The 25009-nt window shown below is 35.0% G+C and overlaps 2 protein-coding genes across 5 annotated transcripts in view; one reads left to right on the plus strand and one right to left on the minus strand.

Annotated features, from left to right (window-relative positions):
• On the minus strand, positions 1-6951 carry LOC125670838 (meteorin-like protein). The gene is made up of 4 exons (XM_048906240.2): positions 6645-6951; positions 4050-4462; positions 1338-1394; positions 1-883 (listed from the first exon to the last, which is right to left on the minus strand). The coding sequence occupies exons 1-4, from the start codon at positions 6752-6754 to the stop codon at positions 567-569; spliced, it is 897 nt and encodes a 298-aa protein (XP_048762197.2). The 5' UTR covers positions 6755-6951; the 3' UTR covers positions 1-566.
• Positions 6952-12075: 5124 nt separating this feature from the next.
• LOC125669527 (UDP-GlcNAc:betaGal beta-1,3-N-acetylglucosaminyltransferase-like protein 1) overlaps positions 12076-25009 on the plus strand; it is a 38187-nt gene continuing 25253 nt past the window's right edge. For 2 of the 4 annotated variants that reach the window (XR_007367901.2, XM_048904087.2), the window contains exons 1-8: positions 12247-12404; positions 15534-15650; positions 19293-19389; positions 19629-19693; positions 19776-19841; positions 20584-20679; positions 22756-22851; positions 24593-24717. Coding sequence is in view for 3 of the 4 variants with exons in the window: in XM_048904087.2 (XP_048760044.2) it covers positions 12393-12404; positions 15534-15650; positions 19293-19389; positions 19629-19693; positions 19776-19841; positions 20584-20679; positions 22756-22851; positions 24593-24717 (674 nt within the window). In the remaining variant the exon portion in view is untranslated. Of the gene's footprint in view, positions 12405-15533; positions 15651-19292; positions 19390-19628; positions 19694-19775; positions 19842-20583; positions 20680-22755; positions 22852-24592; positions 24718-25009 lie in introns of all 4 variants that reach the window. The other 2 variants (XM_048904088.2, XM_048904089.2) reach the window with 2 other exon arrangements.

The raw sequence follows: 25009 nt of genomic DNA on the forward strand, positions 1-25009 counted from the left end.
TTTTATCAATATTTCTTTACATTTATTTCTCTTGTAAACAATTGTAACAAATTTCAACAATAATATATTTCAGCCATGGAATGTAAACAAAATTGTACATGATACATGAATATAATACTGAAAGTATCAGAAGCATGCAATAATATGTTTCCATATAACCAAATGAATGATGCTCCACGCAATGGTGTGGCTGTGGTCCATTTCCAGAAAGGAGAATTATGTTTCAGCATAAGAATTGATAATGTTTTAAAATGTTTGAACACATTGAACAGAAAATGATGAGATCGTATTTTCCCAAAGCCCGAAGCAGTCGTAATTAGAATGTACATCTCGGATAGATAAGAGCTGCAATTAATGATAAACAGATCCCCATTGGTCCATTGCACCAATCAGTATCACAGTCGGTAGCCATATTCCATAGACTTCAATGAAATTCTTAAAACTTTTCTTATTTCTTTATAGCTCCATTTTCACTTCCGTTTCTACGCATTGCACTATGCCATTTTCAATGTTTGAGATCACAAGAACGTTAAGGAGGGTTTCAATCTGAGCTCCCTTCGCATCTTCTACAAGACTAAAGGGCACTCCATTCTTCCGTCTCGGATGGCCGTATTTGCAAGGTTTTCCCAGTCTGACAAATACGGAGAACATGTCTTCGCAAGCTCTCCAAACCGGACCTTCCCTGTGATTAAGAAAATCCCTCCTCCATGTCGTACCTGACATTTTTTGGGAACTACAATTTTGCCATATTGTTGCTGAATGTCTACATTGGGCTTGAAGTACAAGGTACTTAACTTCCTGACGACACGCGTCACGTGGAATTCTACTTCCGTTTTGTCGTCCCCTTCTCGGTGTCGGACTTGACCCATTTCGCCAACAAAAACTGTAAAATTAAAAAAACATTAATATTAGCGTTCATTTTATTTACACATGACTCAATGTCTTCAAACAACATTGTGAGACGGAGTTTAACAGAAGCATTGTAATGTCTTGAGATTAAAGATCCAGGGGGGGGGGGGGGGCATGTGGAGGGGATAGTCTGCCTGTATCTCTGTTCGCAACTTCAAACATTGGTCATGAATTAAAAATACACAATATAAAGACCTTACACTTGATAAACAAATAAGGTCAACGTAAAAACTATTTGACTGATAATTAGGTCAAGGTCGTTCATCAAGGTGAAGGTGATACTTATCAACATTTGAATGTGGACACGCTCCAAGACATAATGTTTCACAAACACCATGTTATTGATATCCAAAGCCTCTATATGGTGTGTTGGGAATCTCTCTCTCTCTCTCTCTCTCTCTCTCTCTCTCTCTCTGTATCTCGCTTACCGAAATCACTGGTGCAGTACGACCGAATTAACTCTTTGGTATCACATGGTCGACAATCTGCAAAGAAACCAAAATACAGGTCAGTAGGGGGTATAACGATAGCTATATATATAGAATACATGAAAAGAGTCTGGTTTTAAGATGACCCTTGTCATTGTTTCACAGTCACATCTGCACCGTTGAGCAAACTTATTGATTGCTGTAGTCAAAAGGGTGTTTTTAACTGATATAGAAACAAAAATCTCGTTTTTTAAAGATCTAGTAGAAGATTAATTGCTACTTAAGCAAACCGAGGTCATTTGTGACAAACTTTCTTATTCAATGTTTACTGAAAGGCGTTTGAGATTAGCTGGATAAGAAGGCAGAAAGGAATTATCAGCGGGGACATCTCTTTATAATCTCGGTTTTGTTCCACACTCTTTTCTCTCGTGTTCGCCTTGTTCTTGATCGGGTGACATGGGATTACGTGTAACCATCGTCAGAGAGTCGACAAGTGGTATTGGACAAAAAAGAAACATGAAAACCCATTTGATTTGTTTTAAACGATAAGAAACTTGTTTTGTTCTCGAGGACTTTCCACGCAACACAGTGGGACGCTTGTTGAGTTCTAACAAACAAAAGCCAAGGGAAAAAATCACTTTTTCTTTCAATGTCATGTGTCATGTTTTGCTTTAATTATCGGATGAGAACGCTTAATAAACTTTTTTCTCCGCGGTTGTTTTCGTGTCCGTTGTTTACCTTTGTGTCCGGTTACTATCGGTATTTATCCCGGTTAATATCACTTTACTGCGATGAATGATTCACCTTACTGGTCCGCGGAACCCGACGTTGCATCTCTTTGTTAACAGATACTTTATTGTATTCACTGCTTGGAAAGGTCTGTACAATGGCAATATTATTTTAACATAATTTACATTCCATGAATCTATCTGAAGTTTTAATCAAGTTTAGTTGCGCAAAACAAGGCAATTATTTTTTTTACAACTTTTCATTTTCTTTCAAGTGGGTATCACTAGGGTTATGGGTTTTGGCGACCATATTGCTCTGCCACGGTACATATCAATTATAAGCTATCTTTTGCTAAGAGAAACATATGCCTAAATTACAAGTGTTACCAGATAGGGGAAAATTACGTAATTAACATAGATCTATCTCTTCTCGTTAAAAGAGTTCAAGCGAGAAAATTGGGTGCTGTTGGTCTTGTGTACAAAGCCGCCTTGACGATAAACGAATTCTCCCCATCATTAAAACAGTATCAAATAGCCGGTAACGTTGCACAGAAGATGACATAACAAACCAGAAATTATCAAATTTTCAAAATCCGCACTTGTATTTCTGTTAATGTTGTGTGGCATTAAAGGTGGCACCATAATTTTTCAATCACTTTGACGAGGGAAAATAAATAACAGAAGTTATGAATTGTCCCAGAGTGTTTCTTTTACACTTGAAGACTATCAATATCCGAAATTTCAATTTATCCGCTTGGCTGTTTGATATCTTTCCATTGCAGCCCCTGAATACGGTTTTTGTTGTATGTTTGATCGCCGTGTGACAATATTTGCACACTGCCTTGACAAAATTCGTTAAGGGGTACCCCCCAGCGCACAGATTCGCAATCACTGATTAAATACTCATGTAAAGTTGGGACAAGAGAAGCCGAAACAAGATCCCCTTCATCCAAAAGGAAAGATTTGCTAATGTATTGATATAGTTACATGGTTATCCCATTAACTTTTCAGGTGTTATGGCAATGTGTATCCTGATGACTTTTCTAACGGTCTCCTCTATATTCTATTCGCTGTGCAGTCTATTGAAATCACCGGAAAAAATATGTTTAAACAAGCAGCAAATGAAACACGATTCCCTGGTTTTTTGACTTTTGCTTTAAATAAGCTTAATTTTGTGTATGATAACCAATTTTAGTTTTGACTAATAAAAGGTGGACAGAAGACAGTTTGCTTTCAGAGGTGTCATTTGACGAGTGCTTTTAAGGAAAGGTCCGACACGAAATTTTAATCTCGCTGGGCACAGGAGAAATTGATTGTCCGTCAGAGTAAATCAATGCATTGTTCTCTCCGAAATGTGTCTGGCAAGTCTCACCTTTAGCGCTGATAAACTGTCGGTTTGTGTTTGCTACTATGTTCCTTACACACCTGAACGTATTGGAAGCAAACAATGAAGGTTACCATTTCGATATCTACTCCCCCCTGTTCGTGTCAGGACGTGAAACACCGTTATACAATGAAAAATGGTCGAAATTTATATTCCTTTTCATCTTTTGTCAACAGATACTCAATTGTAACGTTTTCCCTTTATCTGCAATTAAACTACAAGTCGGGACCCGAAATGTTGATAACGAAAGCTACACAGTACACATTTATTATCAATCGCAGTGTCGTGGACCTCGACTTTAACGGTGTTCTACACAAACAGCGCTGATTAAAGTAGTCCCCCTCCAATCCACTTATCAATGTTTTATTGTATGGTATGCGCAGCTTTATCTCATGTTTGCTAATAAAAGCAACACCAATACTGCGATAACTCACAAATACGAATTATCTATGTGCTTTAAAATGTCGTTTAGTTTCGTAAAAATAAACTTTTATGGCGCCCAATTTATAATTTTGATTTTGGGTATAATTTCACCATTAGGTTGCTCTATCTTGCTGCAGTGACTTTAGGATTATCACAACAAAGTATAAGAATCCTTACCCTCTAATTCATTTTCTAAATGTCGAGGCGTCTTTCTCTCTAACACATACTGTAAATTCATCCGAGGAAATCCGGACATATCGTGAGTTCGTTCTGGCTCTAAATACAGTAGGACGGGAGTGTTCGAATATAAACAATATTCATTAGTCTTTCCATTGACGCTAAATAATGGCTTGAGCAAAGATGACTGTGGCAAAACGTTTGCAAAATGAGATTTAGAGTTCTTCCAAGATTCTTGAGACACTTTTATTTTCACATTTTCTGTCTGTATTTTGAAGCATGTCTCGTACAATCCTCCGGTGGTGTAACTAAGCTCGACACGCAGAGCCCCGTATGGACTAATCCATTCGATGTTTCCCTCGTTGCAGACTGTCTTGATATTCTGAACCGCGGGAATCTCAGTATTCAAATCACTGCAACAGAAATTGAAAGTTGACCATAAAATCATAAATACACCAAATGTTTGGAGGCTTCCATTTAAGTGCATATGTCGTGAACTTTCTGTGGACGTTGAATTATAATGCTGACTTAGCAGTCAACTGATAGCGCGTAACTGACAATTTCCTATAAAGTATGTAAATTATACTGCATTTATATATAATAGGACAATTCCGATGGGTAAACCACTGTACTTTTCAGAAAACTTCTACATCAAAATTCAGATATTTGAAACGAAGATAATATGTCATAGAGAGATGGAACGCTGTATATTTTTTGGTCGTGCATCTGTCTTTTCAGTTCAACGCACCTTTATCATCTATACAGAAAGGTGTTTCAAGATCGCCAAACCATGAATACATATATGTAAAGTATACACTTATATTCGTTTATTATTCGTCTTTGACTTTTGAATACATGTGATATCCTGTGGTTCTGTGTCTAATTTGCATCTTTCTTTGTGCGGATCGTCTCCACCTCACCAACACACCAACATACCGACGTTACGTATCTATAGCCCCCAGGAATCGTCTTCAACTTACGTTTTATCCTACCTCGTCACGTGTTAAAAAGGAGATAAAACCCAATTAGAAGTGAAAGGTACATCGCGCTACTCCCTTATTATGTCAGTATATTCTTTCTTTTCAAATTGCAGCGAACACTTCAGTTGCCAGCTCTGATTGCCAGGCGCGGCAGGTCTTATGATGTACCCGTATGTAAAAGGTCGACCACACAAATGCTGTCGCTGATAAGTAGGCATACTAAGAACGGCTTTCTTCCCGCGATAACAGAGCCTAATAACATCGCCTTTGCCCAGATTAATGACATTAAAATCATCAACACAGAGAAATGCCGAGTGGACTGCAAATCTCTGCTATTGACAGGGCCGGGTTACATTCCTGGGGCTCTTAAACCAGTACGCAGAGAGCGCCTTAACGGGATCAGCTCTTAATACTCAATTTTTATTTGAAATGTGAAAAATTAGATTTCTATCATGTTTCTGAGTTTCAAACATTGGCTGTTTAGGTTGTTATATAGGGGGAATTATGGAGGATGATTCGTTACTTTTATCAGAGCACTCCAAAATGCCTGTCACTTCAATAGTTTTTTGTTGACATGGGGGAAAGGTGTTATCAATCTAAAGACCCGTAGTTTAGTTGTCCGATTACAATTTGTGTTTCTATGGGCTACTTGTTTTTATCAAACAAGGGCATGAGTTGTCAAGTTTGGTGGTTTTTGTTTGCTCAAATGAACTTTATGAAATTCTAAAATGACGTTTGAAAGTTTCTATTTTGTATGATTCATTTTGGTTGAAATCGATTTTTCTTTTCAAAGATAATTTCCCTGTTGATGTCTTAAAAAGGAAAGTTAAGATACCTGATGCAATGAAGATTTTATCGTTCTCGAATGCTTGCTTTTGCAATGTAATTGCTTAGGGTTTTATCAGTTGAACAATTCAAATTGTTAAAGTGAAATTTAAAAAAAAAATCTTCAAGCTCATTTCAAATTGCGAATAGCTTTTTGTCAGTGGTTTTCCCCTTCATAAACAGTAAATACAAACTTCATGTCGGCCTATACTGTTAATATTTTAAATCTCATAATTGTACGAGGTGAACATCAATAATCTCATAAAAGTTCAAAGGACTACGAGTCTAGGTAGTATGCATTATGTAAATCAGATCAAGATTTTAAACCAAAATAAATATGTAATGCTCTAACGATCGTCAGGCATCAAAAAGCCCTGCACGCACCTGAGTATTTTAATTAGAAAAGCCTACACACCTTTCAATGTAAGTAAAATAGCAAGCATCTATACAGCGTACGTCTTAGACCCGCTCGCGCGAGTTGTGGCTTGGCGCATTGCCCACGGTATTGTTCAAAATGGTCATAAAATATGAAAAATTAGACATTTGAAAAACGATTGTTAAATAAACAAAATTTTAACTCCCTGACATACGCACAAGGAAACAAGTGCTTCATCACCATGGAAATAGAAACTGAATTCAACTTTTCAAAATGAAGTTGCTGAGGGGGAAAAAACTCTTTTAGGAAAATGCATTTACACTCAATACGATAAAACTGCAACTATCTAAATGTCAAATTCGTCAGTGATAGATAAAGAGAAATGTAAATTAGAGTGTCTGACGAGGAAATTACCTTATGGAACAGTCGCACAAGTCGCATACTTTGGCGAGACATCCATGCAGGCAAAAAATCGCAATACACAACAGGTATTGTCCACTTTCGGGCACCGTTAATCGCATCATGATCCAGATAACACGTTCAGGACATGATAGAGGGAAGCTACATATTTTTCGTCAGTCAGATTACTATCCCACAAAAATCGGTATATATCCAGATTTGATAATGAGCAAAATGATGTATACAGACAGCCTTATTTACTAAGAATCTCACAAGTGGTTTGTCACTACTTACTACTATCGGAGCGACAACCAATCACTGCACAGCATGACACGCGCAATCTCTAAAGTAGGCGGGATTTATATGGAAACCACGCCTGTTTTCACCTGATGCGCGTTTACCTGAGTGACAAATCTTTGGCAGATGAGTGAATATTATTTTTCCTTGACAAGTAAATGTAATCACTCATAAAAATAAACTGGGCAATACACATACCGTCATGTCGGCGTGAAAACTTATAACACCACTGCTTTTATAATGATAATATTAATATGCACTTCGTGATCGATGTACAAATCATTATTGAATTATCTTACTTATCATTGAATGTAACATTGATAGTGGTTTTCTATAAGAAGACCAAATTTTAAAAAAATCAACAAAACACAAGAAACAAATAAAACCGCCGCCATTTAATATATTTTGTGTGAAATATAAGTCCATGTTCAATATTTATTTGTTTTGGAAAGTATCTAATTCCTTGTAGGGTTTAAACAACTGCACGAACGCCCAAAATTCATTGAATATCTCCACTGTATTTCGTGGGTATAGATGTGTAAGTGTATATTTTGTTCAACAGTCGTCTTGCTCGACTATTCTCTGCAGTCGCGTCGAATGTCATCTAAAACTTCCTACCTTTAGACGTAAATCAAATGGGCGTGTCGACAATCACTTCTGTACGCGACAAAATCAAAAACTGTTTGTACATAGATTACAAATGTATGAACCTGGTTAATTAATGCTTTGGATGATTATTTCGAATTGTAAAATTAATGTCGATGTGCAAGGGTTTAAAAAATATTCATACGTCACTAGGGTTATACATGTAAATGGGTCTGATTTTTACGACACATAATTTTTGCACCTGTCATTAAGTTCAGCGAGACATAAAGTCCGTAATGTACGCTTAAAATTTGATACACGGAAAATTTATGTGTCGATCTTTCCGGATAGTTTACTTTGACAAAAGAGTAACAAAAATAGCATACAAATAACATGATTTACTTTGATAGCATCGTTTCACTGGCATGTATTACATTTAATGTATTAGATTTATTACACACATAGATACATACATACATACACATCCACAGACATGGGTCTAACAACACCCGATACCTAGAAGTGTCGGATCCACAACGTGGACACATGGTCAAATTCAAGAATTATTAAAAGCATTAAAATGACCAACTTCGTTGTCAAATTTTCAGGACGATCTGTTTCTTCCTCAGGGCAAAGAAAAAGGGTTACCATTATTATACATCGTGCTTAGGCTTCAAATGTACGTGTTTTAAAAAAATACATGTTGATTTACAGCCATTATAATGCATGTTGATTTACAACCATTATTATACATCAAACCGGTCGCAGTAGATTAGCGGTTGGAGCGCTCGCTTCGTACTGTTCTTCTCCAAGTCTCAAACATTATATAAAATTACGGATCTCCTTCAGATGGGACCTTAAAGAGGCATGGGCACGATTGAGCTGAAAATTTTATATTTCTATTTGTATTGTTTACAATGTTTAACTAATGTATTTCTAATGGTCAACCAAAATTCTGATATAAATTTTTGAGTACAGCACTCACAATCCTATGTTATGTAAACAAGACTCGTACCATGTTTCTGCTTACATATAGATTGCTTAATAGAAAATAACATGCTTATATCTACTAAATACTAGACTCTATTAATTGTATTCAGAAGTAATTTGTAAATTGAAAAATCTGCTTTACAAAACCTTTTGGTAGTATATTTTACATATGTAAACAAAAACATGACACAAGACTTGTTTACATAAAAAATTGTGAGCTTTGCACCTCCCATATACCTCGACAACTGACATTCAAATTTTTGTTGAGCATTGAATATACCTTTGTGAAGCATTCTAAACATTAAACATGGAAAAATAAAATTTGAAAATTTTCAGCTCAAATCATGTCCATGACCTTTAAAAGCGAAGGTCACACAAGGGATCGAATCGAACACATTAAAAAACCTCACTATTACGGACTTGAATAGGATTGGATAGGTTCAAATTTGTGGCACTTCAATTAAAACCGGTGACGTCAATGTAGGAGTAAAAAATTCTCGAATGATACATAAAATACCCCCCCCCCCCTAAAAATTACAATACATATAATATAGTTATGTCATTCATATATAAGTGTACAGTATTCCTCTGATCATGACGTGTGTCATGCGTAATTGGACTCAAATTGATAAAAAAAAAATATTTGTTTTTGAAAATGGTTATTAACAGGAAGATAACAATTGTACATTTCTCTTCAAAATTAAATGATCACGACCCGTGATAAATCATTATTTAATAAATGATTGTAGCTGTTTGAAATACCTTTCAGAAGTATTTTGTATTTCCATCCATCAATTCTTATTTTAGTTCCTAGTAAGTAATCGCAGATTGTATGAGACATGTTTTAAAGACAGTTTAAAGCCAATACCCTATGAGAGAGAGAGAGAGAGAGAGAGAGAGAGAGAGATTCATTACTTTCAATGATTCTTTGTGTAGAGTTTTGTGTGAGCACTATTATTTTCCCGCCAAATGCTATCCTAAGATAACAAACTCGCGATTTAAGATATGCTAGAAACCAACAGAGAACAATGAACGACTTCCTCCAGAAATTAATTACTTCTGACGATAAAAACCACAAAAAGAAAGATGTTTTATATCTAGTACTAGTCGCTATGTTGTTTGGCGTGTTCGTCTGGGATATTCTGTCCTATAATGGACAATACATGTCTTCATAATCCGGTAAAAAGAACGAGACAAAATACACACGTGCTATAAAGAATCATTTCTTCTCACGGAGATTTTGGTATTTACTTATCATCATATCTGTTACACAGAAAATGGGCACTCTAGCAAGGACATGTGATTTTACCCGAAGGCCGTCTCTTCTCATATACCAACTGTCTTTATGGCTATTTAGCTGAGATGACAGATTTTATGCCAAATTAATGTGCGTTTTATTTTTCAGTGAATTGAAAGATCGGATTAACATCGATTAAATTGTCTTCAGACATTTGTCACTAAAGTCTACGATACTATATGGGATTGTTCAGCATCGGAACAGAAATGGCAAAACTTTCTGATTCTTATTTCAGATGAGGGGTGTGTGTGATGGTGCTACGATTTTTTGGTTAAAATGCAGCAAACAAAGTCAAGGCGCCATATAAGTGAATTATTCTGGTGACAGCTGTGTCGTTGTTTTTGTTCCTATAAAAGTAAAATTGAAAGAGTTCTTTACTTATATATACATATCCTTCACAAACAATCAGATGTAGGTACCTTAACGGGTTGTGGCCACAATAGAAATGTCAATACAGAAACAAAGTGCTGAGCGTAATTTCTTTTCCCTTTTCATGGAGACACGGCACTTTCAAAATATTTAAACAATTCTGTTGAAATATGAACAAAGCAGGTGAATGATATATATTCATAGGTATACGGAGGCTCCCGGGATGACCAAATATGACAAAGAGAAACGTGCGAGGCCGCGGCCAGTGTTAAAATTGTAACAGAATACGGACATTTAGAACATTAAATTCTTGTTTTTGAAGAACACCTGTGTCTACAAATAAAAGCACCCCTGTATTTTAATTATACATTGATGCATCTCGCCCCGCATTTAGAGGGTCTGATGAAGGTGGTTAGGTTTACGAGAGGTCTGGTCAGGTAATTGTGTATTGTTCAACATTACCGAGGACTGTGGTTGGTCAATGGGCATAACGGATTAAACTCCTTTACCGTCATAATGGGTAGAAAAATGATACACGCCATATTGAAACATTTTAACAATTACTTGAAGCAAAGATCTGTGTTTCCTTTTATTCTTTACTGTAGGTAGGAGTTTGCAAGAATGCAGCCCCTGTCACGTCTGAAAAACGGAAAGCTCACAAGCTATCATTTTCTTAATGGCGCATGGATTTGCAGGCCTATGCTTTTAGCCCATAATAAGACATTACCGTTTACCTTTATGCAAAATTGACCATAATAATGGCTCAATTTTATGTCCATAATGGTTACCTTTCTGAAATATACACCCCGCTGATTCCAGATTTATGATGCAGGGAGATACACGGATTCAGAGGTTAAAAAGACGTCTTACATCTGTCCTAAGCTGTTAAACACGCCATCAGAACCCAGAATGACAGTTAATGTATCTGTAAAAATAACGTGTAGGCTAATTAAGTCATGACATTCCTAAAGAATCTGCAAAAACAAACATCTTTTATCAGGTTCCCAGCGGCGTGGTTTCGGCCTTCTAGCATCAAGTGCCCGAGACTTAAGAGAAGACACATGTTTTGGCGATAGAATTACGGACCGTACATTTTCCAGATGGGGGATTTTTTCTGCATGGGGAGGTTTTGATGACGGACTGACCCTACCCCCGGTGTCGGACCTCGTATATAATACTAGCCAGGGATGAATGTACCTAACTGTCCGGTCAATCGCGAATTATAGTTCCGCATGTCCATAGTTTCTTTTGTTTAGTTTTTTTTATTAAGGAATGCCCGTAAAATTATTCAAATGAATAAGATCGTGCAAACAAAATTATTTTACCTGCCCAATCGCTAGAAGTTGTACTGAAGTTGTAGCGAAACTGCGCAAATTAAAAACTTGTCGCCCAGTGATTTTAGAAATCTTCCGTGTTACGTTTGTAAAGAAATATTAACCACTGAATTTTGCTTAAAGTAAAAAAGGAAGCTGACATCATTTGTGATGCATACAACAAAGAATCCCTGGAAAATATTTGACCCATGTTTTGGAAAATGAATACTTATATAAAGTGTCAAATTTCAGAGAAGAGACGTCGACCGGAAAAAATCTCGCAGAGTTCAAACCGTGCAAACGCGAGAGTAAATCTTAACAAAAGTGATAGTTAAAAAATAAATCACACAATCTGTGACTTTGTTTATTCTAAACTTTCACTTGCTCTGTGAATTATATGTACATATAACGTTACATAAAGTTTGTCATTCTGGATATATAGGTAATATCAATGATGGGAACCAAAGAATGACAGACATGACTTAGCTCCTAACCTGATTTCAGATAATGTAAAATGATTTTTCAAAAAGCAATTATGCATATACCATATCGGTAATTTAAATGTTTGTTTTTTAAAAAAATGTTATTTCGGCTTGAGATAAATGGACATATGAGAGAGAGAGAGAGAGAGAGAGAGAGAGAGAGAGAGAGAGAGAGAGAGTACTTTAGATACAGCATCATATTTTTTATATTTGCGTGTTCATGTGTGAACTAGAAGGATCAAAACGTGGGCATTCAAATTTACCTCGGGATCGTTTGTATTAAAGATCGGGATCAATATCTGGCGACAAACTATTTTGTGTTTCGAATTTTCTCAGTATGTAAGGTCTGATGTCGTTGAATTATATGTAATTATTGAATAGATACACGACAGTTAATTATTCGACTGGAGAGTGAATGTTATAGCACCGGATGACAGATGTGGTGAGTATGCAATCCATGTTGATGTGTTTAGATAAGAAGAAGACAGATTTGATGTCACGAGAAATCCGAAGTTCTATTTAAGTCAGTTGGTATTTGGGCATGACTAGGGTTGGATACCGTTAAGGATGAAATGGCACGACACAATACCGATAATTTTGAAACGATACGATACTTCTTAACAATACTTTGATCTATAACCTAGAAATGACTGATGCATATAGTATCTGAGTATGGTATGAATAGATGACATCACACTTCCCCGGGGTTTTTAACCTGTTTAATAATATGTTTTACGGCGTGACCGTGTTTGAGGGCGAAGCAAACAAATTTTGGCATTAGTATCTATATCCAAAACAGAACAAAAACAACCCGAAGTTATCACGAGGACGGAACTGTATCAAAGCATCCTAATTTTGGATAATTGATTTGCCTACATATTGAACGCAGGAAATATAACGCAATTGATGTAAACAGTACATTGTGACGTCATATTCAGCGTCGTTATTTAGCAAATTTACAAACATAGCGTTTGAACCACAACAACAAACATGGCGTTAATCGTGGAGTGATTATATATGATTAAGAAAATAAGATTTACATGCTTTTACGAATTTTATGTAACATCTCAGAACGACGTGAACTGGGGTAGATGAGATTCAAAATGGAGAAATACATGTCCACGCGCTAATATTCGAATCGACACCATTAGTACCAAAATTTTCAAGTTTCATAGGTATGGTTTAAGTTTTCATTATTTTCCTTTTAAACATGTATATACGTGTTACCTATAGGGAAAGCTCCTTCGGGCCGCGAGAGGGCTTCGCCCTCTATAAGAAAAAACGAATTAGAAACAAATAACAGCGAGTTTCAATCAGGTAAAAAAAATATATAAAATGAAATAACAATGTCCATAATTTAATTTGGATTCTATTTATTTTACCCCTATTAGCTGAAAAATACTGAGGGGATTTTGAATAATTTTCGGGTAGAAGCTTCTTTTGAATTGAATTAAAGAGTTTGTTTCTCTTGTTTTTGAATTCATCATATTTCATTTGCTGCACAGGGGCTTGTCTGCTGAAAAAAACCCCTCTAGAAACATGTTTCACCCCTCCCCAAACTTGTAAGTCTAATAAATCATCGTGATAAAAGTGTCTGACGTCTCAAGTGTCTCAAGGGTTTTCTCCAATCCCGATTCCTCAATCTTAAATCAGAAGATACTCAATAAATCATAATAACTGTCTTTAAAAAATCGGTAATGAAAGTAAAATTTACTTAGTTTTTGTGTTTCTTTTTCATCTTTTCACTCCATACAATTTTTCAATTATGGTGACACTAATAGATGAAGATACGGAAAAACCTGATGAATTTTAATCACTTATGTTTTAGTATTCCAGTATTTAAAAAAAAAATGTTTAAATTAAAAGCTTTAACAAAAATAATGCTAAATTGACATACACTTGATTGAAAATCGTATTTTTCTAGTGTTTATTGAATAATTGAAATATTGAGTAATTGAAATATAAAGCAGAGGTATGGTATGTTGCATTTCGTCGATTAGCATAACATTAAAAAGCATGCTTGTAGTTTTCATGGAATCAACTCGAATATTCAATAGAAATGCAAGGAATGGATTAAATTTTAACTTTGAAGGATAACAAATATATTGATATGTAAATACCGATATTGATACTGGTATGAAATGAAACGGTATTTTACCAGTAACTTTGAAACAAGTCCCCGGTACAGTATTGATACCGAGTACTGGTGTCCAACCCTAGGCATGACAAAGTTCTTTTACTCATCTTTCCGGTATCTTAAGTATTTTCAGTTGCGTGCACAAGAACTTATTGTCATTCAATTTGGATATGCATGTAAAGAAAGAGATATTATTTGTGACAGGAAGGGAGAAAATGCAATTGATCAGGCCGGGATTTGAACCCGGGCTCTCTGAATCTCTAGTCAGGTGCTCTTTCAATATGCAATTTCCAAGTTGCCCAATATTTCTTTCTCTTTGTGGAACTCTTATGCACAGTGAGACGCAAAATATACTATCGTCCACACGCGGTTGGTACAAATGCTTATCGCTGCCTTCATATATTGCCTAAAGGCTGATTATCAGACATCATGTTACCACCCAAACTGCTGGGACACACAATATTAGTAAGTTTATTAGTATTTAATAATAAAATAGCTCAAACAAAAATCGATAATCACCAATTTTCTTTGATTAAAATATTACTTGTGCAGACAAGGAAATAAAAAAATAATTTCATATTTAATTTAATGCCCTAATTCAATTAAATATTATTCTTGATATGGTCAGTTTAATGTATACCAACGGCTGATATAAACACAATTTACACTTTCATTATTTTTTCTGTATTTACATAGCTAGTCTATATACTATATACATCTTGTACCCACCCAAGCGTTCAACAGAACACTAAATGTACCTCTATCACAGAAGAGCTGATATCTCGGAAGTTGCGTATTGAGATATCTGGCCACTGGCGATCGAAATTGGTCTGGTTCATTGCATTTTCTCCCTTCCTGTTACATTTGTTGCCTCAGACCAGCCCCTGGAACTGACAGGGGATAAAAATCCTGGGTTGATGTATTAAAGTGTGAAGACGTTTATTAAAGGAGGAAGGAATGTAGCGGTCAGCTGGGTTCGATCACAGGTGACTAGATAGCTCAGTTGGTAGAGCACCTGACTAGAGATACAAGGGGCCTGTATTCAAATCCTGGTCTTGTCCGTTACATTTTCTCCCTTCATGTTACTACAGATTTATGCATGAGTATATCATATACAGGTGTTTGAGAATTCTTTGTAGTATTTAGGGCTATATGGACCATTGATATCGGTCTGGATGATTCAGTAGGAAGAGCACACCTGACTAGTAATGCAGGGGTCTCGGGTTTGATTCCCAGACCAAATTCTCTCATTTCCTATACTACATTTGGTGCTGTTGACCACCCCTGGACTTGCATCTATGGTAACTGTTCTGCCAGGGGTGAAAAAATCTGACTAGTAATGTGGAGGTCTGGGGCTCAATTCCTGATCCAGCCCCAAAACATTTCCATTCTTATAATACAGTGGTACATATTTATGTTTATTGTTATTCTTAGAGTATCATCCTGCCTGTGTACAATGGAGAGAAGTGGATTGAGGATTGTTTGAGAGCAATTAGAGATCAAGATTTTAGTGGACGTTTGGAGATATCTATCTTCAATGATGGCTCAACAGTAAGTCGGAGAAACATACCCTATACAGGTGACTGTCAATAACTTTATACATGTGATTCTCAATAACTCTATACAGGTGACTGTCAATAACTCTATACATGTGACTGTCAATAACTCTATACAGGTGACTGTCAATAACTCTATACAGGTGACTGTCAATAACTCTATACATGTGATTCTCAATAACTCTATACAGGTGACTGTCAATAACTCTATACAGGTGACGGACAATAACTCTATACAGGTGACTATCAATAACTCTATACATGTGATTCTCAATAACTCTATACAGGTGACTGTCAATAACTCTATACAGGTGACGGACAATAACTCTATACAGGTGACTGTCAAAAACTATACAGGTGACTGTCAATAACACTATACAGGTGACTATCAATAACTCTATACAAGTGATTCTCAATAACTATATACAGATGACTGTCAATAACTCTATACATGTGATTCTCAATAACTCTATACAGGTGACTGTCAATAACTCTATACAGGTGACTGTCAATAACTCTATACAAGTGATTCTCAATAATTATATACAGATGACTGTCAATAACTCTATACATGTGATTCTCAATAACTCTATACAGGTGACTGTCAATAACTCTATACATGTGACTGTCAATAACTCTATACAGGTGACTGTCAATAACTCTATACAGGTGACTGTCAATAACTCTATACATGTGATTCTCAATAACTCTATACAGGTGACTGTCAATAACTCTATACAGGTGACGGACAATAACTCTATACAGGTGACTGTCAATAACTCTATACAGGTGACTGTCAATAACTCTATACAGGTGACTGTCAATAACTCTATACAGGTGACGGACAATAACTCTATACAGGTGACTGTCAATAACTCTATACATGTGATTCTCAATAACTCTATACAGGTGACTGTCAATAACTCTATACAGGTGACGGACAATAACTCTATACAGGTGACTGTCAATAACTCTATACAGGTGACTGTCAATAACTCTATACAGGTGACTGTCAATAACTCTATACAGATGACTGTCAATAACTCTATACATGTGATTCTCAATAACTCTATACAGGTGACTGTCAATAACTCTATACATGTGACTGTCAATAACTCTATACATGTGACTGTCAATAACTCTATACAGGTGACTGTCAATAACTCTATACAGGTGACTATCAATAACTCTATACATGTGATTCTCAATAACTCTATACAGGTGACTATCAATAACTCTATACAGGTGACGGACAATAACTCTATACAGGTGACTGTCAAAAACTATACAGGTGACTGTCAATAACACTATACAGGTGACTATCAATAACTCTATACAAGTGATTCTCAATAACTATATACAGATGACTGTCAATAACTCTATACATGTGATTCTCAATAACTCTATACAGGTGACTGTCAATAACTCTATACAGGTGACTGTCAATAACTCTATACAAGTGATTCTCAATAACTATATACAGATGACTGTCAATAACTCTATACATGTGATTCTCAATAACTCTATACAGGTGACTGTCAATAACTCTATACAGGTGACTGTCAATAACTCTATACAAGTGATTCTCAATAACTATATACAGATGACTGTCAATAACTCTATACAGGTGATTCTCAATAACTCTATTCAGGTGACTGTCAATAACTCTATACAGGTGACTATCAATAACTCTATACAGGTGACTATCAATAACTCTATACAGGTGACTATCAAAAACTCTATACAGGTGACTGTCAATAACTCTATACAGGTGACTGTCAATAACTCTATACAGGTGACTGTCAATAACTCTATACAGGTGATTCTCAATAACTCTATTCAGGTGACTGTCAATAACTCTATACAGGTGACTATCAATAACTCTATACAGGTGACTATCAATAACTCTATACAGGTGACTATCAAAAACTCTATACAGGTGACTGTCAATAACTCTATACAGGTGACTGTCAATAACTCTATACAGGTGACTGTCAATAACTCTATACATGTGATTCTCAATAACTCTATACAGATAACTGTCAAAAACTATACAGGTGACTGTCAATAACACTATACAGATGACTATCAATAACTCTATACAGATGACTGTCAATAACTCTATACAAGTGATTCTCAATAACTATATACAGGTGACTCAATAAATCTATACAGGTGACTGTCAATAACTCTATACAAGTGATTCTCAATAACTATATACAGATGACTGTCAATAACTCTATACAGGTGACTGTCAAAAACTCTATACAGGTGACTGTCAATAACTCTATACAGATGACTGTCAAAAACTCTATACAGGTGACTGTCAAAAACTCTATACAGGTGACTGTTAATAACTCTATACAGATAACTGTCAAAAACTCTATACAGGTGACTGTCAATAACTCTATACAGATGACTGTCAAAAACTCTATACAGGTGACTGTCAAAAACTCTATACAGGTGACTGTTAATAACTCTATACAGATAACTGTCAAAAACTCTATACAGGTGATTCTCAATAACTCTATACAGGTGACTGTCAAAAACTCTATACAGGTGACTGTCAATAACTCTATACAGGTGACTGTCAATAACTCTATACAGGTGACTGTTAATAACTCTATACAGGTGACTGTCAATAACTCTATACAGGTGACTGTTAATAACTCTATGCAGGTGACAGACAATAACTCTATACAGGTGACTGTTAATAACTCTATACAGGTGACAGACAATAACTCTATACAGGTGACTGTTAATAACTCTATACAGGCGACTGTCAATAACTCTATACAGGTGACTGTTAATAACTCTATACAGGTGACTGTCAATAACTCTATACAGGTGACTGTTAATAACTCTATACAGGTGACTGTCAATAACTCTATACAGGTGAATCTCAATAACTCTATACAGGTGAAATTTAAGGTCTGACTATAATGGTTCAGATTTCATAATAACAGGATTGCATATCTATAACATCCTGGGATTGTTTTTTAATACGTTTAGGTAACTGATTTGATTTCAATAACACAGAGCTTTATCTTGCATAAATAATTTTTTTTATAGTGTATGTATTTATTTGTTCTTTTTTCATGCGAAAATTGACATACAGGACAAATTTTTCATAGATGATGAAGTTTCACAGTGCCTAACTGCACGGAGCACAATCTTCACAATTTGCAATCACTTTAAACAAAGTACAAATGCTCATAAACAAAAATATTTGATTGGCATGTCTCTGAATTATTTTCTCAAAATTACTGTCTCCTTGTTAAGTTGAAACAAATTATGGATTATATATTAACAAAGACAATGTACAAGGGTAGGGTGAAAACTGACCATTGTTGTTAATTACATTGGGATTATTTAAATGTTGTTAACGACACTGGGATTACTCAAATGTTGTTAACGACATTGGGATTATTTAAATGTTGTTAACGACACTGGGATTATTTAAATGTTGTTAACGACACTGGGATTATTTAAATGTTGTTAACGACACTGGGATTATTTAAATGTTGTTAACGACACTGGGATTATTTTAATGTTGTTAACGACACTGGGATTATTTTAATGTTAACGACACTGGGATTATTTTAATGTTAACGACACTGGGATTATTTTAATGTAGGATGCTACACTTACTAAACTGAGAGAATGGAAGGAACATCTGAAGCAGAAGTCAGTTTCTTTAGTTGTTGGAGGTCACAGTTCAAATCCCAGAGGAGGCAAGTATGTCTTAAGTTAATGAATGATGTGTCTCTCTGAATATCTCTTCAGCAAAAGCTATTGATCTAGTTTAACTTTATCAATTAAGCAATTTCATCTTTGTTATCATGAATCTTTAAATTATCAATTGAGATAATACATTATTGAATAAATGAATGAGATTATGGTGCAGGATTAGCTTATTTTTAGGCCTCCCTTCATTTAATGAACAGTGCAAATATGTCTTCCTCTTCTCTAGTGGGTTATGCCAAGAACCAAGCTGTGCACCAGAGCAGTGGAACCTACCTGTGTTTTCAAGACATTGTAAGTTTATTCGATGATTAATGAATTTTGAAAAGTGTGTGAGATGAAGCAACAGTATATGCATTTCATCTGCTCATTGAAGGACGATGTGATGTCATCAGATCGAGTGTCCAAACAGTACCAGGCAGCTAAATCAGAACTCAACAGTGTGAGTGGATTTATTCATGTATTGTTAAGATATCTCTTAACTGCCTTTAGAGTTTTTGTTGATATACAATGTCATATGTACTCCTTGTGTGGACAAAACTATAAATAATAGGAAACACTTGTTTTGTCTATAGATTATAGGAAGCAATTGTCTTTTCTATAGATTATAGGAGGCACTTGTCTTTTCTGTAGATTATAGGAAGGACTTGTCTTGTCTATAGATTATAGGAAGCATTTGTCTTGTCTATAGATTATAGGAAGCATTTGTCTTGTCTATAGATTATAGGAAGGACTTGTCTTGTCTATAGATTATAGGAAGCACTTGTCTTGTCTATAGATTATAGGAAGCACTTGTCTTTTCTGTAGATTATAGGAAGGACTTGTCTTTTCTGTAGATTATAGGAAGCACTTGTCTTGTTTATAGATTATAGGAAGCACTTGTCTTTTCTATAGATTATAGGAAACACTTGTCTTTTCTATAGATTATAGGAAGCACTTGTCTTGTCTATAGATTATAGGAAACACTTGTCTTGTTTATAGATTATAGGAAGCACTTGTCTTTTCTGTAGATTATTGGAAGCACTTGTCTTTTCAATAGATTATAGGAAACACTTGTCTTGTTTATAGATTATAGGAAGCACTTGTCTTTTCTATAGATTATAGGAAGCACTTGTCTTTTCTATAGATTATAGGAAGCACTTGTCTTTTCTATAGATTATAGGAAACACTTGTCTTTTCTGTAGATTATTGGAAGCAAATTCCACAGAGAACCAGCAGGCTCTACGGAGAGATATACGCAGTGGGCGAATAATCTGACCAATGATCAACTGTACTCACAGGTAGGCAGACAGACGATTTTCCACACCTGCTTATTTCTTATCTTGCAGGTAAATACCAATAAACAATTTCCGAGTTACTTAATAGTTGTTTACTTTTGTTGAACTCTTTAATGGGATGATTTGTGTACACAAGCAGTGTGTACAAATCTTATCACAGCATTCACATAATACATAAAGGAAGAATAGGTCACCTTTGTTACCACCAGAACAGCATGAAAACTCTGTGTAGTCAGTGTATGAGTATTTAGGGATAAGATATCTCTGATAGATATGTAATTTCACCTTTTTATTTGTTAGAAAGTGTTGAGTGTGTCAGAGTTGGAATGAATGATAATAGATAAAAGACTAAAATTCAAAACTAGGTAAATAGCAGAGGTTTTTATGTAAATTTATCATTAAATAAGTAAGTTTGGACATCGTGTAAATTAGAATCAAATTGAGTTGGTATATTGAATTTTATATTCCAATGTTGCAAATATGTTATTGAAGTGTTGGTTTCTGCATGGCACCCATAATTTCTAAGCTAAAACTGCCTCAGAAATTGACATTTTATAGACAGTTTTCAAAAAACAATTTTGTGATGTTATATTCCAAAACAAAAATACTAATTGGGTACATGAATTTTCAGATTATGTTACTGACTGTTCATAAACTGAATAATGCAAAAATGTCAAGGTTAGATATGGTAATTGTTGTTGAATCTTGTCCTTTAATTAGAATTAATTAGCTTTATTCAAATTAATTAGAATTAGCTGTATTCAGATTAATTAGAATTGGCTATATTCAGATTAATTAGAATTGGCTATATTCAGATTAATTAGAATTAGCTTTATTCAGATACTTTCTTCTTGTTGTGGTCATTTTAACATGTACATGTCAATGTAAACAGGAAGAACTTTTTTATAACTTTTTATCCCTTGCTGCAGAGCTGCCATGTCAGAAATCATGTGTTTTATTTAGATTGAGTGGACTGAGTGTAGAAAGTTTTGGTAAATGCTAGTGGAAAGTAGATTTAAGGTTAAAGGGATGTAGTAAAAGTCATATTGTTAAGATTTTTTGAAAGAATTAAAATGAGTCCAAATGACTCATACAAATGATAATATTTTTATGCATTTCGTCTGCATTTATTTCCAAATTTAAAATGATTAATATCCTCAAATTATGTCCCCTGATTTTTTGCTTCTTGAACAAATTAACATTCAATCTGCTTTACAAGTTAGCTCTTAAAGTAACTTTTGACAAACATGCAGTCATTTCAAAATTGAAAAATATCATTCATATATCTTATTTAATTATATTAAAAAGGAATAAGATGATTTGGCATGAGAAAAAATTTCCACCAAAATGAGCTTTACTATTTCTTTAAATATAACGCAGTCAGGAAAAAAATTCACACCAGATACCAATGGTAAACAAACAAACATAAATTATTAACCACGTAAGCGATATGTGTAAGAATACACTGCCGTTCAGTTGAAGCAGTGAACAGTGGTGCTAATCTGAACGTTGATGTAGCTACTCACCTCTCCTGTCACCATACCAACCGCATTCTCCATTCTCCCCTAATACCCATGTCAGCGATTACAAACATATTTTGATAAATAGGTTTTAATGATCTAGGTGACTTTTTTCCCCTGAAAGAATTAGTTAGCATTTCAGATATGACTAGCATGTGTGACAAGAAACATGCAATGAATTGACAGATACACAAAACAGTGGAGTTAAGTTTGGAAGCAGAGCTCCATGTCATCTGCAGCATGTGACGTGGTTTGAATTTCCATTGGCTATTATGCTGTGTTGATCAGTGTCACTTGCATGCTTGACAGTAACAAGCATGACAAAAACTTCCCTGACAGTCTGATGTGTAATTTTGCAGCAGGGAGATGAATGAGATTTGATACTGTAATTCAATTTTTGTTCATACAAACAGAAGTAATCTGCATTATCAAGACTCAGTGTGTTATGTAATGTTAACAATGGCTAAGTTTACAGTTTCAGGCTGGGCATTGTGGTTGATGTTTTCATTTGAAAAATGACACCTTTTGTTAAATTTTTTTTTTGTTTTTACTTGTATAGATCTACACTTCTCATGGTCCGACCCTCATCATGCCAACCTGGTTTTGTCATCGATCCGTGTTCAACAAAATTGGAGGCTTTAATGAAGGTGGAAAAGTTGGTATAGGCTTACAATAAAACATATGTTTCGTAATCTTGTGATTTGCAAAATTTAAAGGTAAAGAAAGCACTGGGTACCAGGGTATTTTATGTTTGTTTATCATTTTTTACTCAGAAAACTCTTCAGTGTTGCTATGTTGTATGCAGACTGTCATGCAACTTTCATTTTTTCAACACTGATTTTGTCAATCAAGCAAGTGTATTATTTTAAAAATAGCATGTGCAGGTCTGTTCTTTCTAACAGTACTTCATGTCTTTGAAAAAATGTGACAAAGTTAATCTACCATCTTGATATAACATTGTGTTTTGAAATACCATATTCAAAATATTTCAACAGACTGTGATAATCTGGTTCCATTGTATTTTTGTTTTTCTTTCATTTTTTCCTCCCTTGTTGGCTGCATTTTCAGTTCCTACGGGTTGTAAATCAGAAAAAAAACCACAATGCTCTAGCCTTATATTGACATCTTAGAAGTGTGACTTGATTGACCAGTTTTAGTCATGTCATTATATTGCAAGAATGTCTTATCACTGACATAAGTCAATATAATTCTAAGTTGTCACTGACATAAGTCATGTCAATATAATTCTAGGTTGTCACATAGGTCAATATAATTCTAAGTTGTCACTGACATAAGTCATGTCAATATAATTCTAGGTTGTCACATAGGTCAATATAATTCTAAGTTGTCACTGACATAAGTCATGTCAATATAATTCTAGGTTGTCACATAGGTCAATATGATTCTAGGTTGTCACATAGGTCAATATAATTCTAAGTTGTCACTGACATAAGTCATGTCAATATAATTCTAGGTTGTCACATAGGTCAATATAATTCTAGGTTGTCACTGACATAAATCAAATCAATATAAATGTAGTTTGTAACTGACATAAGTCAATATAATTCAAAAATATCACTGACATAAGTAATTATAATTCTAGGTTGACACATAGGTCAATATAATTCTAGGTTATCACTGACATATTCATAAGCCAATATAATTCTATGTTATCACTGACATAAGTCAGTATGAATTTAGGTTGTCACTGACAGTAAGTCATGTCAATATAATTCTAGGTTGTCCCTGACATAAGTCAATATAATTCTAGCTTATCACTGACATAAGTCATGTCAATATAACTAAATCACTGAGACATAGATTGTGTCAATATGATTATAGGTTGCCACTGACATAAATAGTGTCAATTTAAATTTAGGTTTTCATTGACATAAGTCTGTAATTCTAGGTTATCACTTACATAATAAGTCTATAGAATTCTTGGTTATCATTGACATAAGTCAATATAATTCTAGGTTATCACTGACATAAGTCATGTCAAGATAATTCTTTAAAGGCCACATTTTTTGCCTAATTGATATAATACTTCACATGTAGCTTTGGTATCAAGAGAGGAAAAACCTGTTTGATTTTAAGGTCAAGGTCACCAGAGGATTTTATAGAAAAAGCTTGCAGACACTTATTGCAAGGGGATATTTTATTTTTAAAACTATATTTTATTCACAAAGTGAATGGGATCGGGCAGCAGGCAATAGCTTATTTGAGCCCTCTTCCTAAGACAAGGGGATATGCTCCGCCATGCAGAGCTTTTGTTATGGGTTATAACTGACATACTAGTAGGTCATGTCATTATAATTCTAGGTTATGAGATTTCATTGGCTGATATTTGTTAACTTGTAACAGTTTCTGGCTTTACCCACTCCTGTGGTTTTTAGGGAGTACCGGAGGATCTAATCTTCTTCCTGCAGCACCTGGAGCTGGGAGGGGGGCTGGGTCGAGTGGACGCTGACCTTATTATGTACAGATACCACCCTGGGGCGACCACATTCTCTATACATGAGTAAGTTACTGTCAGCATCTGAAGGGACTAGGTATACAATCTGCTGATTTAAAGAAAATTTGGATGCATTTGTATAATGTGTTCACAAAGGTTAATGATGGTAGTACTCATATTTGGGTTCAGAAACTACTGTAATAATTGTTAGAGAGAAAATGAATATTTTACAATACACAGAAAATCTTTCTACTCCATTTTATTTTTGCCTTTCTTGCCCTTATCATAGATATGCAAATTTAAAACTTGTTAATTTTTTATTGACTCATTACTCAAAAGTAGGAAATACAGGATTAGT

Source organism: Ostrea edulis, chromosome 4, assembly GCF_947568905.1.
Source record: "Ostrea edulis chromosome 4, xbOstEdul1.1, whole genome shotgun sequence".
Classification (NCBI taxonomy): Eukaryota; Metazoa; Mollusca; class Bivalvia; order Ostreida; family Ostreidae; genus Ostrea; species Ostrea edulis.